This window comes from Ammodytes marinus (assembly GCF_949987685.1).
Source record: "Ammodytes marinus genome assembly, chromosome: 1".
NCBI classification, from domain to species: Eukaryota; Metazoa; Chordata; class Actinopteri; order Uranoscopiformes; family Ammodytidae; genus Ammodytes; species Ammodytes marinus.
Window position 1 is genome coordinate 26,003,650 of NC_137230.1, and position 14,810 is coordinate 26,018,459.

At 41.8% G+C, this 14,810-nt stretch overlaps 2 protein-coding genes across 6 annotated transcripts in view; one reads left to right on the top strand and one right to left on the bottom strand.

The window, feature by feature from the left end:
* Positions 1 to 834: 834 nt before the first annotated feature.
* katnb1 (katanin p80 (WD repeat containing) subunit B 1) lies at positions 835 to 10,684 on the top strand. The gene is made up of 20 exons (XM_080053477.1): positions 835 to 968; positions 1,999 to 2,157; positions 2,523 to 2,653; positions 3,483 to 3,600; positions 3,932 to 4,032; positions 4,533 to 4,574; positions 4,695 to 4,778; positions 5,062 to 5,177; positions 5,536 to 5,607; positions 5,703 to 5,853; positions 5,964 to 6,154; positions 6,346 to 6,494; positions 6,767 to 6,817; positions 7,240 to 7,304; positions 7,407 to 7,628; positions 7,999 to 8,148; positions 8,311 to 8,390; positions 8,677 to 8,751; positions 8,973 to 9,089; positions 9,593 to 10,684. The coding sequence occupies exons 2-20, from the start codon at positions 2,118 to 2,120 to the stop codon at positions 9,732 to 9,734; spliced, it is 2,097 nt and encodes a 698-aa protein (XP_079909603.1). The 5' UTR covers positions 835 to 968; positions 1,999 to 2,117; the 3' UTR covers positions 9,735 to 10,684.
* A 289-nt stretch (positions 10,685 to 10,973) lies between these two features.
* kifc3 (kinesin family member C3) overlaps positions 10,974 to 14,810 on the bottom strand; it is a 52,750-nt gene continuing 48,913 nt past the window's right edge. For 2 of the 5 annotated variants that reach the window (XM_080032639.1, XM_080032637.1), the window contains 3 exons: positions 14,651 to 14,780; positions 13,835 to 13,885; positions 10,974 to 12,199 (listed from right to left, as the gene is read on the bottom strand). In XM_080032639.1, coding sequence (XP_079888765.1) covers positions 12,177 to 12,199; positions 13,835 to 13,885; positions 14,651 to 14,780 — 204 coding nt within the window. In that variant the 3' untranslated portion in view covers positions 10,974 to 12,176. Of the gene's footprint in view, positions 12,200 to 13,708; positions 13,886 to 14,650; positions 14,781 to 14,810 lie in introns of all 5 variants that reach the window. The other 3 variants (XR_013844984.1, XM_080032638.1, XM_080032640.1) reach the window with 3 other exon arrangements.

Below are 14,810 nucleotides of genomic sequence, written 5' to 3' on the forward strand. Positions count from 1 at the left end.
GATTTTACTAACCTAACTCTAGATTAAACTGTTTTATGAAACCTATTTTGAAGGTTTATAAAGTAAAAATGTGTAAAACACACCTTATAACATGTTCATTGTGTAACCGGTCAGACCTGTATTTCTTGGAGATTCTCAAATATAGGCTACCCTACCTGTAGGCTATATCTATCTAAATAAATTTAGGGTGAGCTAAATCCAGCAACAGCCCAGTTACAGTGTGGACGTTATGGGTTGGAAAGTGATTTAATAAAATAAAATGTATAAAAGCAGGTAGTCTAACTCTTCCTAAGGGATTGAGACTTAATAAAAAGGCAACTTTGAGCCAGTTCTCTTCCTTGTTTACCAAGTAGTGTAAGGCCACACAGTTAGGCCTAACTACTCATCTATAGCATAGATAGTATAATACATCTATAGTAAATAGATCTAGTAGCCTAGTTCTTCAAATACAATTTTAATTACTTGTAGGCCTAGTTGTTTTGCTCTAATGCCTTTCTTTCACTACACTATATTAACCTGACAGCTATAATTGCTATCGTTAACATATATGTGAGATTAAGATGAGCTACAAAGCAACCAATTAGGCTACACCATATGCTACTGCTTAGAGATGGAAGAATATCACTGATAATTGATAATGTGGTAAATGGGCCATAACCTATTTCAGCCTAAGGAGTGTGTTTACTTTGTATATGTTGTGTCCAATATCTCTGTATTGTCTTGGTATTTTTCTGCACAAAAGTAACAATAAAAATGTAGGCCTACTGCAAAAGTGTAAACGTTGATGTTAATAAAGTTTTTTTTAAAGCAAGCTTCAGTCGTCAGCGGAAGTGAGCGGTTGCTAAGCTGCAGCCAGCCGAAGAGCATCCATCAGACTGTCAACAACTTGTCATCAGCGGCTGAGACGGATTAAAGTGTACTCTTTGACCTCTCCGCTCATCCACATGCTTAACGGCACACAGAGTGAGGTAAACTGGGCGCGAAGTGTATTTGTTTGTTGATCTTGACAACAATTAGCCTTAATTATCTTACCTGCTAACTCCTCATCAGTTACCTGCTAGCTAACATTAGCTAATGTTTGCTAACGACAGTTAGTTTACCACGCGCGACGTCTGACTAAGCGTTTAGGTTTGTTGATTAACATAACAGTGTACGTTTACTTGACTTAACGATCATTTAATGTGAGCCTTTTAGTTACGGCGTAAGAGTGTCTATTGTGTGTGTTTATCAAGTGTAGCTTCATAAATCCGTCCATGTTTCTTACTAAACCCACTAGTTATAATTTAGCATTAGCAGTTAGTTATCGTATGAAGTACAGCTCCTGATGTACCGAAACTTCTGTTTACACCGCTTATCCTTTAACTCGAACAGGAGTTTCGCTTGTTTATCACGCATTCAAGACAGACTTTATTACAATTGTAAGTATTGTTAGTAAACACCTCAATGTACACGCCTGTCTGTAGAGCAGCAACAATTCACCTGACAATAACAGGTGTGTGAATAGTTTACTAAAGTGAAATAAAGAAATACAATCGGATTAATATTAAATTCACACCTGCCTGCTAGACTGCCTATATGTGAGTTTCTATGTCAATACAACTTTCGAATGAATAATTATAATTTCAAGTGTCAAAACACAAAAGGTTTGTTGCACAGAGAGCAGTCATGTCGCCATGATGATTTTTTTCTTCTTCCTGTAGTTAAGTTTATGCTTTTGTTTGAGAATGTACCTGTTTTTTTTTGCCAAGTTGCTGACCTGTTGTTTTTGTCATGAAGTTAAGTTTTCCTCTTTTGTTATTTGAGAAATAAATACCCCGTATTTTACTGCCCGACTCCTACTTTTCTTTTATCTGATTTTTAAGTTACAGTCCCTACTCCTAGACACAGACAGGGACGTAACAGAGCCTGATAGACAAAATGCTACTGCCATTGTTGTCAGAACATGTGAGTGTAACAGCTTTATGTATCTGTTGTTTGATCATAAGTGTTTCTGTGCAGGTGCAAGTGCAGGAAGCTCAGTGTGCAGAGTGAATGAGAAGCCGATGTCTGTCCTCAGTGATCCGGATTGAATTAACATCAGCAGTGGTCCAGCAGACAAAGCAGCCAGTGTGACCAACATGGCTGCTGCCAACACCACCAAGATCTCATGGAGACTGCGTGAGTGCAACCTGTTTAAAAAATCATCTTTGATCCAAATTGAAAACATAAGGAAACAGTGAATCACTACCAAAACATTGTTTTCCCAAATTTCAAAGATTGATTTGCCCAGAGTTGGGTGACAGACATGATAATGAATACTGCAAGGCGGCAGTATATCAGGATGTAACGTCTCCAGCAGACTCTAAACAAAACAAGAAAGCAGGTTTTTGTTGTGTAAAAGTAAATAAAGTTCTCAAATTCAGGATATTGTTTTCTTGACCAGGGATGAGTTGGCCCTGATCCCTGTAGCTGCAGCAGCATCAACAGCAGCATCATCACAGTCAAAACAGAACTAAATGTGTCCCTCCCATGTTGTTGTACAGAGGAGTTTGAGGCTCACTCCAGCAGTGTTTCCTGTTTGGCTCTGGCAAAGAGCTCCGGGCGCCTGATGGCCACAGGAGGGCAAGACTGCAGGGTCAACATCTGGGCTGTGAGCAAGGCCAACTGTATCATGGTGAGACAGGGTCACTGCACCACTTGAACACCTTCAGCATTGTTTCTAGTATAAACACGACGCACCAAGCACACCTTAAGGCCAGGACACACCGGGCCGACTACCGACCGTCGCCAGAAAATGGAGTCTGTCGATTCAGTCAGCTCCATTCTCCCCGACACGATCAAAGAAGTGTGAAGAACAAGCCGGGCCGACTACTGACTTGCCGTATGCTCTGCGCTTGCGCGGGATGACACTAAGTAGGGTGTTGTCATAACGTAGGCTGTCATTATAACGGAGAGAATGCATGCTGCAGACACACACACACACACCTGTGGCCGCTCCTTGCCCAAACTACCTCGACTATTTCTGAGAACATGTGAAAACGTCATGCACGGACAATCTAATGCTGTGTGCTGATTGTGTTTAGCCTACATGAAAATCCGAACATTCCCCGATTCTATCGATAGCTTCCTAAATCATGTTTGACAAAAGTGAAACTAATATCTGCTCCGCTGCCGTGGCAGAGCAGAGACGGGCGAGCCCTCCACCAATCAGATTGCTCTGGCTGAAAGACTGTTGAATCGGCTGAAAAGAAGGCAGACGACATATACAATGGCTGACGTCACCGAACAGATTTGTGTCCCTGCCCCCTCCAGACTCTCCGACGAAGCCCGACTCCCGATTATCGGCCCGGTGTGTCCTGGCCTTTAGAGAAAATGAAGCTGTATGCAGGACTTTTGCACTGTTAACTTTTACGAATATCAATTTATCCTGAGAAGGGTTTACTTGGTCCGTTCCACATGTTGGTGGAGTTTCCTGACGGTGTTGTGTGTTTGTTGTCTCTCAGAGTTTGACTGGTCACAAAAATCCAGTGGAGTGTGTCCTGTTCAACATGTCAGAGGAGCAGGTCGTAGCCGGTTCACAGTCTGGATCAATACGGATCTGGGACCTGGAGGCTGCCAAGAGTGAGACCCAGTTTTTCGTGTTTGTGTGTGTGTGTGTGTGTGTGTCTGAGAGAAAGTGTTTTCAGTTTTACAACTTTCTTTGCCGTTTGTACGCTCATTTCTTTGACTCGCAGCACCTAGTTTACAAACAAAGGCCCTTTTAAAAAAAGAAAAAGTAACCCATCTCCAAGTCTTACTGGTTGCATTTACGATATATAAAGAAAAACAAGAAATTAAGAGTATTTGATAGTTATCTGATCTAACCCCGATGTATTACGTGGCCCAGTGTAAAAAGGGTGTTTGATGCTGTTACATCAGGACAGTTGAGACAGCGGCTTCATGTCTTCTTCAGGTTTAAGGACTCTGATGGGACACAAAGCCAACATCACAAGTCTGGGCTTCCATCCTTTTGGAGACTTTCTCGCCTCAAGTTCCATGGACACAAACATCAAGGTAGGTGTTCCTTTGGGTGTATTTTTGTACGTCTTTGTGAGAATTAATGGGAGTTTTAGACTTTGTGCAGCAAGGATATTTTTGTAAATTGAGGATGTTTTGGTTGGTCCTCACTTTAAAGGACTATTTGAAGACTGAAATTGGTGTTCAGGTTATGATAAGGATTGAATTCAGGCATTCATTTGGGATGGTTTATGTAACCTTAGTGCTAGCCAATGCATTATGTTCCAAGTATCTCATACAAAATAATTGTGTGTGTGTGTGTGTGGGGGGGGTTATGATATCTTGCTATCGTCATTTCTGCATTTCTCCTCCTACTTAAAAGAACTGTTTTAAGGTTCAGAATAAAATCATGTGTAGGTTAAAGTAAAGGGGCTAGGCAATGCTTTTTGTCAAAGAGGGTCCCCACCAGTACATAACTCTTTGAGAATGTGTGTCATAATATGCATTAATGACATTTTTCCTCTCATTTGTACATCTGAATGTGTCCCCTCTGGCAGCTGTGGGATGTGCGGAGGAAAGGATACGTGTTCAGGTACAAGGTAAGACCTGAGTGTGTGTGTGTCCACACCAACCAAGTGATGAGTTGTGTGTTTCACAGTAAAAGAGTTGTACAGTGCCTTAAAATATCGTCAAAAGATCAAGTTGTGTTTGTGTTGTAGGGTCACACTGACGCAGTGAGGAGTCTGGCCTTCAGTCCAGATGGGAAATGGTTGGCCTCTGCCAGTGACGACTGCACTGTGAAGGTACAAACTGATCTAATGCATGATTCTGCTGATACAGCTGAGCATCCAAACTGTTAAGTACTGAACATTGGCCCTCGTTGACTAAAAGTGTGTATGCACAGATTCATACTTAAACCATGCGTACAAACGTGTGTCAAGTTATTCCGGTCATTCTTTCATTTAGGACTTACAGATCAGATGCAACCCCACCCCAAAATAAGGGGGTTTTCTGCTTCCATGTTGCCGATGCTTATATTAGCAGTGGACACTTATGTCTTCTCCTGTCACCTCTTGTCTCTGTCAGCTGTGGGATCTCACTCAGGGGAAAACCATCACAGAGTTCAAATCTCACACAGCAGCCGTCAACATCGTCCAGTTTCACCCCAATGAATACCTGCTGGCATCAGGTAGCTCCGACAGGTACGACCCCACAACCAGAAGCCTGTTTCAGACACGACAGAAACTATTTTAATCAAACTGCCTCATAGGCTGTGATTGACTTGTCTGTGGTTTTGGTCTGGTTTTATATGAAGTCTTACAAACTGATTTTTAAGTACAAACGAGCAATGTGTTGACAGTTCCAGCTCTGTCTCTCTCTACCTGTCACCAGTGTAGTGGGACTGACAGCTGCTTTTTTCCTGTTTTGCCAGTAGTAGGAACATAGTGATTTCTTATTATTATATGAACCTGATGCTGGATGTTGACAGTTTGTGTATGTGTCTGTGCTGTCCCCACATTGTCTCTGTTTGTATGTGTGTTGTCTCTATGCTGTCTAAAGGACCATCAAGCTTTGGGACCTGGAGAAGTTTAGGATGATTGGCTCATTAGAGGGAGACACAACTCCTGTCAGGTGAGTTTCCTCACTGCAGAGTGGTGCATCATGGGGGGGAAGGATTGAAGCATTGCAGGACTGTGATCTCTGACCCCTGAACTCTGTGGGTTCAGGTGTGTATTTTTCAGCCCGGATGGCGGCTGTCTGTTCAGTGGGGCCACAGACTCACTGCGGGTCTTTGGCTGGGAACCCGACCGCTGCTTCGACGTAGTGTCAGTGGGCTGGGGAAAAGTCTCCGACCTGGCAGTCTGCAACCAACAGCTGGTGTGTTGCTCCACCTACGGAAGAATAAACAGATGTTGGTTATAAAAACACAAGTGTTTACACACTGAAAAAGTAACTCTAAATATCCTTTCTGAACCTCTGCCTGTCAGATTGGTGTGTCTCACCAGCTCTCCAGTGTGTCATCCTATGTGGTGGATCTGAAGCGGGTGAAGAAGAGCGGTGGCTCTGTGATCCAGGGAATCATCCAGGACAACCAGCCGCTGACCGCTCCCAAGGATCCCAAAGGAAACGCATTGCGCAAGAGCTACGAGAGACCAACAACGACCTGCAGCTCACAGAGGTAATTGAATAGTAGTTTAGTCTTTGACATATGCTTTGATAGATTTAAATCATTACTTTGCAATTTTATACTATTATCTTTATGCCATAGTTTTTGTTTAGCTGCTTGTGCAAAGACTTGACTTCTTCTGTTAAAAGAACAAAGCTATTGTCTAGGCAAAGAAACATACTCTTACGTTGTGATGTCATCAGGGTGAGTCAGAGTTCAGAAGCTGATAGGCGGAGCCCAGAAGGCGAGAGACGGAGCCCCAGTGAGGACGAGGCAGACGAGAAGGTGTCGTCAGCTGAAATCCACAATGCAGAAGATTACAAGGGTCTCTTCCAACCCAAGAATGCCATCTGTAGGTCCACTGTCAACTGATCCACCACTGAAATACATAGGTTTTGGTTCAGGAATCAGCTTTTCTTTTCTTTATTTTTATCTTCAGGTTATAATCTCATTTTGTTTTCGGTGTGGATCAGGTTTTGATTTCGACTTTTGGTATTTTTTCAGTAGCCTTTGGTAAACACGTGACATATTCATGATATTATTTTGTTTTTGATTTCATTTCATTATGGGTCTGTTTTAATAGTTTTAGTAAATCATCACTGATTCAGTTCTCCTGTCTTCCAGCTCGTACTCCTCCTAAGATGTCGGAGCCTTTCCCTGCCCCTCTAGAGGACGGTGAGTCCATCTGAGATTCATCTCTTCCTTCTTACAGCGCATTTACACCAGAAACCAGATTACTATGAGCCATCAGGTGCAGGCAGGAAATCATGTATACGGCTGTTATTCATCAGGTGACACAAATGCCACTCCAGAGGAAATATCATGTTGCTCTGTTACTGCTGGATGTGGAAGGAGGCAGCTGTTAGTTCACATGTTGGACACAGATACTGATAGTATATCTGATGTTTTGCTTACAGCTTGTTCTACTGCTAAAACACCACCAAACTAACATTTTAAAAGGTTATTTTACTTGGAATAACTACTTTTCTTCCATCACAATCAGCTCTTCTCATATTTTCAACCTCTTTAATCCTCTGTATTTCACACATGATGTCTCATAGTGAGGACTGTTTGCTTTTGCTTCTTCTTCTTCTCAGAGACTATATTAGCAATTGGCCGCCACCTGAAGGACATACTATCTTCTTTTCCTGAAAAGCCGCAGGTCAGTGAAAGCAGCAGCTTTAGTGTCTAACACTGAGGGGCTTCTCATGTGTTTATTATTCATGCTCTCTTTGGTTATGTGACATGAATGTGTGTTTTACAGGCTCCTCCACTGGCCTCCTCCACACCTGTTCAGAGGGTGGAGCCTACAGTGGTGTCCTGTGCAAAACGGCCCACCCCCGCAGCTGCTTGCCCAGCATCCCCTCAGCCCCCCACCCCCAACCTGCCTCCTCAGCCTCCCGTCATCACGACCAAGACCAAACAAAAAATCATCCTCAGCACTAGGAACGAGCCCATTGGACTAAACGTTGCCGACTTCCTACCTGTGAGTTTTTTTCGGTTTAAATTCCACAAACCACAAAGTAGAGAAGGAATCCATTAAAAATCCAATAAGGTAATTTAACATTATGCATTATGGGGCCCAATGTACCTTAGTTACAAATGGAAGAATGTAACTAACTACCAGAAAAAATATGCCTGTTGCTTCAGAAGAAAGGTGTCATGTGACATCTCACACTTTTGCACATTTGTTAGTGACTGCAACATTATGAACATTGATTTGATCAAAATGATTGATTTGTCAATTAATCACACAAGTTCAGGTGTTTGAATGAACAAAGTTTCTAACGCACTCACTTAGTTTGTAAGATCCAAAACACTTTTAGTTTCAATCAGTATGTCGACTCCTTCCTCAGTCTTCACCCAACAGCCGAGCCACAGCTCTGAGCGACGAGGAGGCTCTGTCTCAGATCAGGAAGGGTCACGACACCATGTGCGTCATGCTGAGCAGCAGACGCAAGAACCTGGAGACGGTCCGAGCCGTGTGGGCCCGAGAGGACGCCAAGGTAAGACATCAGGTGACTCAGTGACTTGAAATGTAGCTTTTTGTTTTCCAACCGCCACTCAACATACTCAGCACAGCCAATGAAAGCCCAGCTCTGATAAACTCAGACTGTGATATTGCTGTTGATTGAGCTCTTGACCGCCTGTGTACTTCCTCTCTGCAGAGCGCCCTGGACGCCGCCGCCTCCATGAGTGATGACTTGTCTATTGTTGTGGACATCCTCAACATCATCAACCTCCAACAGTGAGTCACATACACGCAAGCACACACACAGTACATAACATACACAATGTGGTAATGTGTAGATTAATTGAACTGCACTAATTTTAAACTCTGAATTGGTGAATCAGTTCATTGTATATATTTTGAATCCAAATCAGGCTATTTGTATTGAAATATTATTAGAAAATATAGAATGGATAAATAAATAATTCTTAATAAATAATAGTTTCACATCATGCTTTACACTTTTTATATTTATGCCTTTTAAATTGTGCTTGTAATGTTTTTAACAATAACAACTGTTCAGGTCACTGTGGAAACTGGACTTGTGTACAACAATACTCCCTCAGATTGACAAACTGCTACAGAGTAAATATGAGAGGTGAGTGACTGGCCACATCTGATACTGCTCCGTTATTGTCTCTCCCACTTGTTATTTGAATTCATTGTTTTGTCCATACAATGTCAGAAAATCTAATCTATGATATACCAACTTTTCTGTTCTTCTTTCTGTAGTTAAATAATATTCTGAAACTGTGATCTAACCAATGCACCTTAAAAGGCCACACTGTAATTAATGATATTACAAATGTGCGTGTTCAGCTACATGCATACTGGCTGCCTGTCTCTGAAGCTGATCATGAAACACTTCTGGCTGCTGATCTCCGACACGCTGAGGGCCACGCCGTCTGTTGGTGTCGACATCACACGAGAGGAGCGGTGAGTCATGGCAGTCTGAGGTTCTGCTTTATGTCGCGTCTGAGGCTTCAGTAGCATCCTGACTGTAAAGTGATCTCTCTTTATACACAAACTCCACAGTCGTCCTCCTACAGTTCAGCTGAATATAGCATGAAGCTTCAGTCCGTTTAGTGCCAAGCTTCCTCATTGTGTCCCCCGCTGAAGTGCAGTGGAAGGATACATCCCGGTAGTCGTGTGCTGCTTGGTTGCTGAACAAAACTTAGACAATATATTTACAATAATTAAAGTGTTAAGCTTCTTCCAGTGTAAGTCAGATCATTGAAGCTTCATGTTATCTCCAGCTGAACTGTATGAGGTCTACTGAGGAGTGTGTAGTCATGTAAGGACACTTAACAATTTTAATAAACAAATCTAAACTAAAAATAAAATATTGAACTTCAGTAATCTGATGATAAACAGCGTCACCACCAGATCTTGTCTTTATGAATTGATCTCTGAACCTGTTTTTTTTTGTGTTGCTGCAGACACCAGAAGTGCCGAGCATGCTGCAAGCAGCTGAAGAACCTGAGCAACGTGGTGAAAAACAAGGCAGGGCAGGTCGGTCGTCACGGCAGCACCTTCAAAGAGCTGCAGCTTCTCATGGCGCCGCTCGATGACTCACTCTGAGACCGACTTCACGCAAACTACTGATGTGACGGATGGAGATCATCACTGGATGATCAGCTGATTGGCAGCAGGACGGAGCACACAGACAGGGATCAGAAGTTCAATGGAAGCTTCACACGTTAAATGATTTCTACACATTGTGTGATGATGTTCACGTGACATAAATCCTCCTCAGGACTCAAGTGTCACTAGGTGTGGGAAGGACTGTGATTATGAAAGTTGTTATTTTAAAGATGATCATCTTCTTGTACTCTAAAGGAACACCAACAATAAATCCTTGAAGAACCATGTCAGTTTGGGGACCAGTCTGCAGGTTAAACCAATAATCTGAATCCCTCTGAGTGCAGCTCTGCATCGCTAATACGTGATGCAGACGGACAGGAGCAGGTGTGAAATTATGTTGGTTCTCCCAGAGATAAAAAGGCAATCAGGAAAGGTTTGGGTGCCCACATTTAGGGGATAGTCGTAGATTTGCCATCTGGTAGCTGTTCAGATTGATACTACACATGTCTGATAAATATGAAGCCAAAGTACAACAATAACATAAAATAAAGACTCGAAACGACCTTTGAAACTCACAAATTAACACACATTGTTTAGTTGAGCTGGTATTAGGATTTTGTTCCCTTTGGACAAAGCCAGACTTGCTGTTTTCAGGCTAAGCTATGTGGCTGCTAGCTGCAGCCTCTAGTAGATCAGTCTGAACATTAATTATCTTCAAAAAAGTGAATACTTCCCAAAACTTTGAACCATTCCTTCAATGTATCCAAGGGGCTCAGTGTCTTCAAAGAGAGTATTGAACACAGACATGCCAATAGAGACTGACACCTGAGGGGATAAAAAGCAGAATAATTCATTCCATCATAGACACTGATGAAGTTAAAATATTTTCCCTGTCTTTTTCTACTTTCTGAACTTTGTACTTTCTGGACTTCTAGAGACACTGTTTAAAATACACACTTCTTACTGTTTATTTAAATAAAGTTGTACATGTTGGGATTAAAGAAGAGTGTCTTTTGTACCGGCAGCAAAGAATCAGAATAACTGGAAACGGGATGCTCGAATCTATAAAAGGAAGTGAAAAAATCATCACCAGGCAGTTGCATCTGTCCCTCTCTCTCTTTGGGTCGAGGCTCCAGCTCTGTACTTAACACAGATATAAGATTAACGTCGATTTTAAAATGGTTTGATGAATGGTTACTTCAGATATTCAACAGTGGGTCAAGATAGACAAGATCATCATGTTTGTTTGAGTATTTATTAAAAAGGGAATACAAAAAAAAAAACTAAAAACCTACAGCGGAGACAAAGCAGGCAAGACGATCATGTTGACAACACAGCAGCTTATCGCGTTTCTAAGCATTCCTGTTACTACGGCTACAACTAACTATCTGCTCCACCTCCTGCCCCATGTCAAACTCAGCACCAGGTCAACAGCTACAGGTCGGTCTGAGGTCAAAGGTCACCTGTGGTTTCCTACATTTGTCTTGAACAGTGGTGACTAGACAACAGCAGGAGCACACAGGGGAGAAACAGTCAAAGAAACTCAAGATTTGTTCAACTTCGCCGAGCTGACAGAAGCTCGGCATGAAAAAAACAAAAAACATCCACAGTAACTGAAGACAATGGAAACAACAATCATGTACACAAGTGAAGATTTCCTCGTATTGCTCACGTCCTAAATTGGACAGCTTGGTATCAGTGGAGTACCCTGATTGGATTAAGGAAGGCCGCGAGGACAGCATCCATGAACAAAGCTACAGAGAAGAATTCAAGCTGTGATAAAATAAATTCTTAATTTAAACTTTTCTGAGAAAATGTATTGGACCTCATTTCAGAATTCTAAGATTAACCTCGGAAATGTTCACGCGGCCTGCATCATCCCTCGAAAAAACAAATCCAAATAAAAACATAAAACAAGATTAAAGCATGTCAAACATAAATATATAACCATATTATGCATATATTAATCAACCACATCAGGAACTGTGGGTTAACATAATCTAAAAGTTTAAAGTGCAACTTCACAAAGAAAAAAGAAATACTGTGATCGGATAGTGTATACTGTTGGGGGGGATGTTGTCAGAATTGGACCATAATGAGGAGTTCAGTTCGGACAGGAGGAGCTGGAGAACATTTGGGGATTCAGTGGTTTCTCATTTCACTCCAGTCATTTTAATCAGTTTAAGTCTTTAAATGTCCATCATCACAGCAAAAAGACACGGCATTTGGCTTCTCTGCTGGCATGCAACAGAGACAAGAGTATTAATTGGGATTGATTAGTCTTTGCTCCTTTATCCTGCTGCTGTTCGTGGCTGAGGGGGGTTATACATCCAGGATGGGCATAATGGGTTTTGGTGTCCCAGCAGGGAGAAGCCACAGGGTGTTGGCTGACACCCAGCAGTCTGACCCAGACGTCCAATGGTGACGTCTCCGGGTCCCTCAGGCAGTCATCTTCAGTCGTCCTGTGGAGAAAACCAAACCAGCAGTCATGTGACGTGTCACAACCATGAGACCATGTCCACATGAGACCAATAAATGTGAAAACTCCTTCATCCACCACTTTGCTAAAATATCTCTAAATGGATTGCCATGAAAGATTCTTCAAATACTCATGTTCCTCAGAGGACGAATGCTGCTGACTGTGGTGATCCTCCTTGCAAAACTAATAAGCAACCAACTAACTTCCTAGCAAGAGCTATACTTTGTGGTAAGTGCCTAATAGCAAACGTTGGCATGCTAAAACACTAAACATAATTACGGAATTGAATTATAAAAGAAATGCATGACAAATACAATAAATAGTTGTGTAATATATGGATGTATGGAAGACACCAGTGTAGGATTGTAATCTTTAAGCAGCTGAATAACAAATAGTGATAAACTTTTAAACATTTAAAAATGTTGAATTCAGACCACAAAAATTCAGACCAATGGCTTCCAAAGTGAAATATATTAGTTAAATAAAATAAATTCAGAGAAATGGAATTTTCAACATCAACTCTTTAGTGATAAGATTTCATTAAACATTTGGTTGCTTATAAAATGTACAGCCATTATTTGCTTCCTATGGATGTATACATGGATTGATATATTAACCATGTAACCATGGTTTTAAGGTTGCAAAGGATTTGAGCACAATTTATTTTACTGGTTTAATCTAGGAGTTAAACTAAATTGGAGTTCTGTTTAAATAAACATCAACAGTGGTTTCAGATTCATCAGTGTGGACATGGAGGACCAAATCCCACAATCCTCCGCTCATCAACAGGACGCCCAGCCAGGCCACAGAGCAGCAGAGACGGGGGGAGTGGGGTGGGGGGATGGTGTACACTAACTCACTCACAAAACCCACACTCTCTGAAGTCACAAGGAAAGGTTTCAGGATTTAAAGAAATTAAGGATATATAAAAACAAATTCCAGCTTTGTATTTCATCTGTGTGTCCATGTTGTAGCCTAGTTTAGCATAAAGATTGAAACAGAGGGAATTTGTTAGCCTAGATCCATCAAAATAAAAGAAAATCCACCTTCCAGCAGTTTCAAATCCTTCTGATTTACATCTCCATACATTCTGTTTAAACGAAGAATACGAGATGTAAAAGGAGACGCTGCGGTATTATCAGGAGTTAGCATAGCTGTTTGTTGCTGAGGTGTCTCTAAAGTCCTGAAATCAGTGAGGTTGTTGGGTTCCCCCTGCACCCCGTCTTTGTGCTAAGCTAGTCTAAACAAGTGCTGGACTATCACTGTACTGGACAGTGACACAGATGAAACTGATCTCTGTCTAAAACATCTAACTTTAGAGAAACAAGAATTCCTCAAAAAAGAAAACTTCCTTGTGACTTAAAATGGTTTCTTCACAGAAGTTAAGGTTTAATAAGAACGAGACTCCAGCATTTGAATAGGCGACACAAACAGCACAGTGCGCTGCACACAGGAGGCTTGTGGGCTCTGTGGGCCCTGCAGGTGCACATACAGGAGCTGCTGAAGCTTTGTGGTTAGAAGTGGGGAGTGTGTTAGACGGATGGAGGGAAGGGGGAGGCACCATGCCATGCTGAGCGCTTCCATGCCAAGCTATCCACCAATCAGCATATATCCCCACCTACCTGCCCACCGTCCCCCACCAATGGGCTGGCTCTGTCTACCTGTCTGTCTGCAAACCAACCAATAAGACCAAAGAATGAGGACACAGAAGAAAAGGGACAGACTGATGGCGGGAGAAATTCCTTCACTCACTCCTTGACTCACAGTTCACACAACGATTGTGCTGATTTATTTTCTGATTTTATATGTCTTATAATAAAAATAATCAATAGTAAGTTTCAGCCACAGTTGTAGTAACCTCAACTATAACTTGACAAGTTCTTGTCAAGTAATAATAATAATGGATTGGATTTATATAGCGCTTTATTTCTATGTGACTCAAAGCGCTTGTAAAGTACTTCTTAAATAAACTAAACAATAAATAAACTTCAATATATCTTTAAATAAAACAAATCGACTGTAGATAGTGAATTAAAGTGGTGCTCTTGTGTTTGTCAGAGAGGTGACTGTGACATTACTATGTTGCACTAAACAAGTTAGTTATGACTGAGTTAATGAAGAGAAACAGGTGAGCTGATTAGAGAAGGGAGGAACTCACTGAAATATTATCAAATATAAAACAAGGAGATTCAGAAAATAGGGGCCAGACTTTCAGACTACAACTCTCTGCAGGTTACTGCAGGTCCAACAGCTGACAGAGTCATTCCAGAATTACAGAGTGTGTTTGCAGATTATAATGTTAACAAACAAATGTCAAATAAAAACATTTGATGTGCCCTCAATCAGATTGCTGTGTGTACTTGTGTGTATTTATACTGTGTATGTATATTAACCTGTGGACTGCTGTGTGTTAATAATGTATATGTATATTTACCTGTGGACAGCTGGGACTGGGACCTCCTGCGGGTGCTGCCTGTAGTTCTGGAGGTGGAGGAGAGGGTGGAGCCGGCGCTGCTGGCCCGAGAGATTGGGAGAGGGGCGGGGGTCACTGGGGGGGAGTCCAGCTGTGCAGAGGTCAAAAGACGACATGTGTT

Coding starts and splice junctions, on each gene's coding strand:
- katnb1 (XM_080053477.1), top strand. CDS start 2,118: ATGGCTGCTGCCAACACCACCAAGATCTCATGGAGACTGC. Junction 7,305..7,406: donor CTTTTCCTGAAAAGCCGCAG/GTCAGTGAAAGC, acceptor TGTGTTTTACAG/GCTCCTCCACTGGCCTCCTC. Junction 8,752..8,972: donor CTACAGAGTAAATATGAGAG/GTGAGTGACTGG, acceptor GTGCGTGTTCAG/CTACATGCATACTGGCTGCC.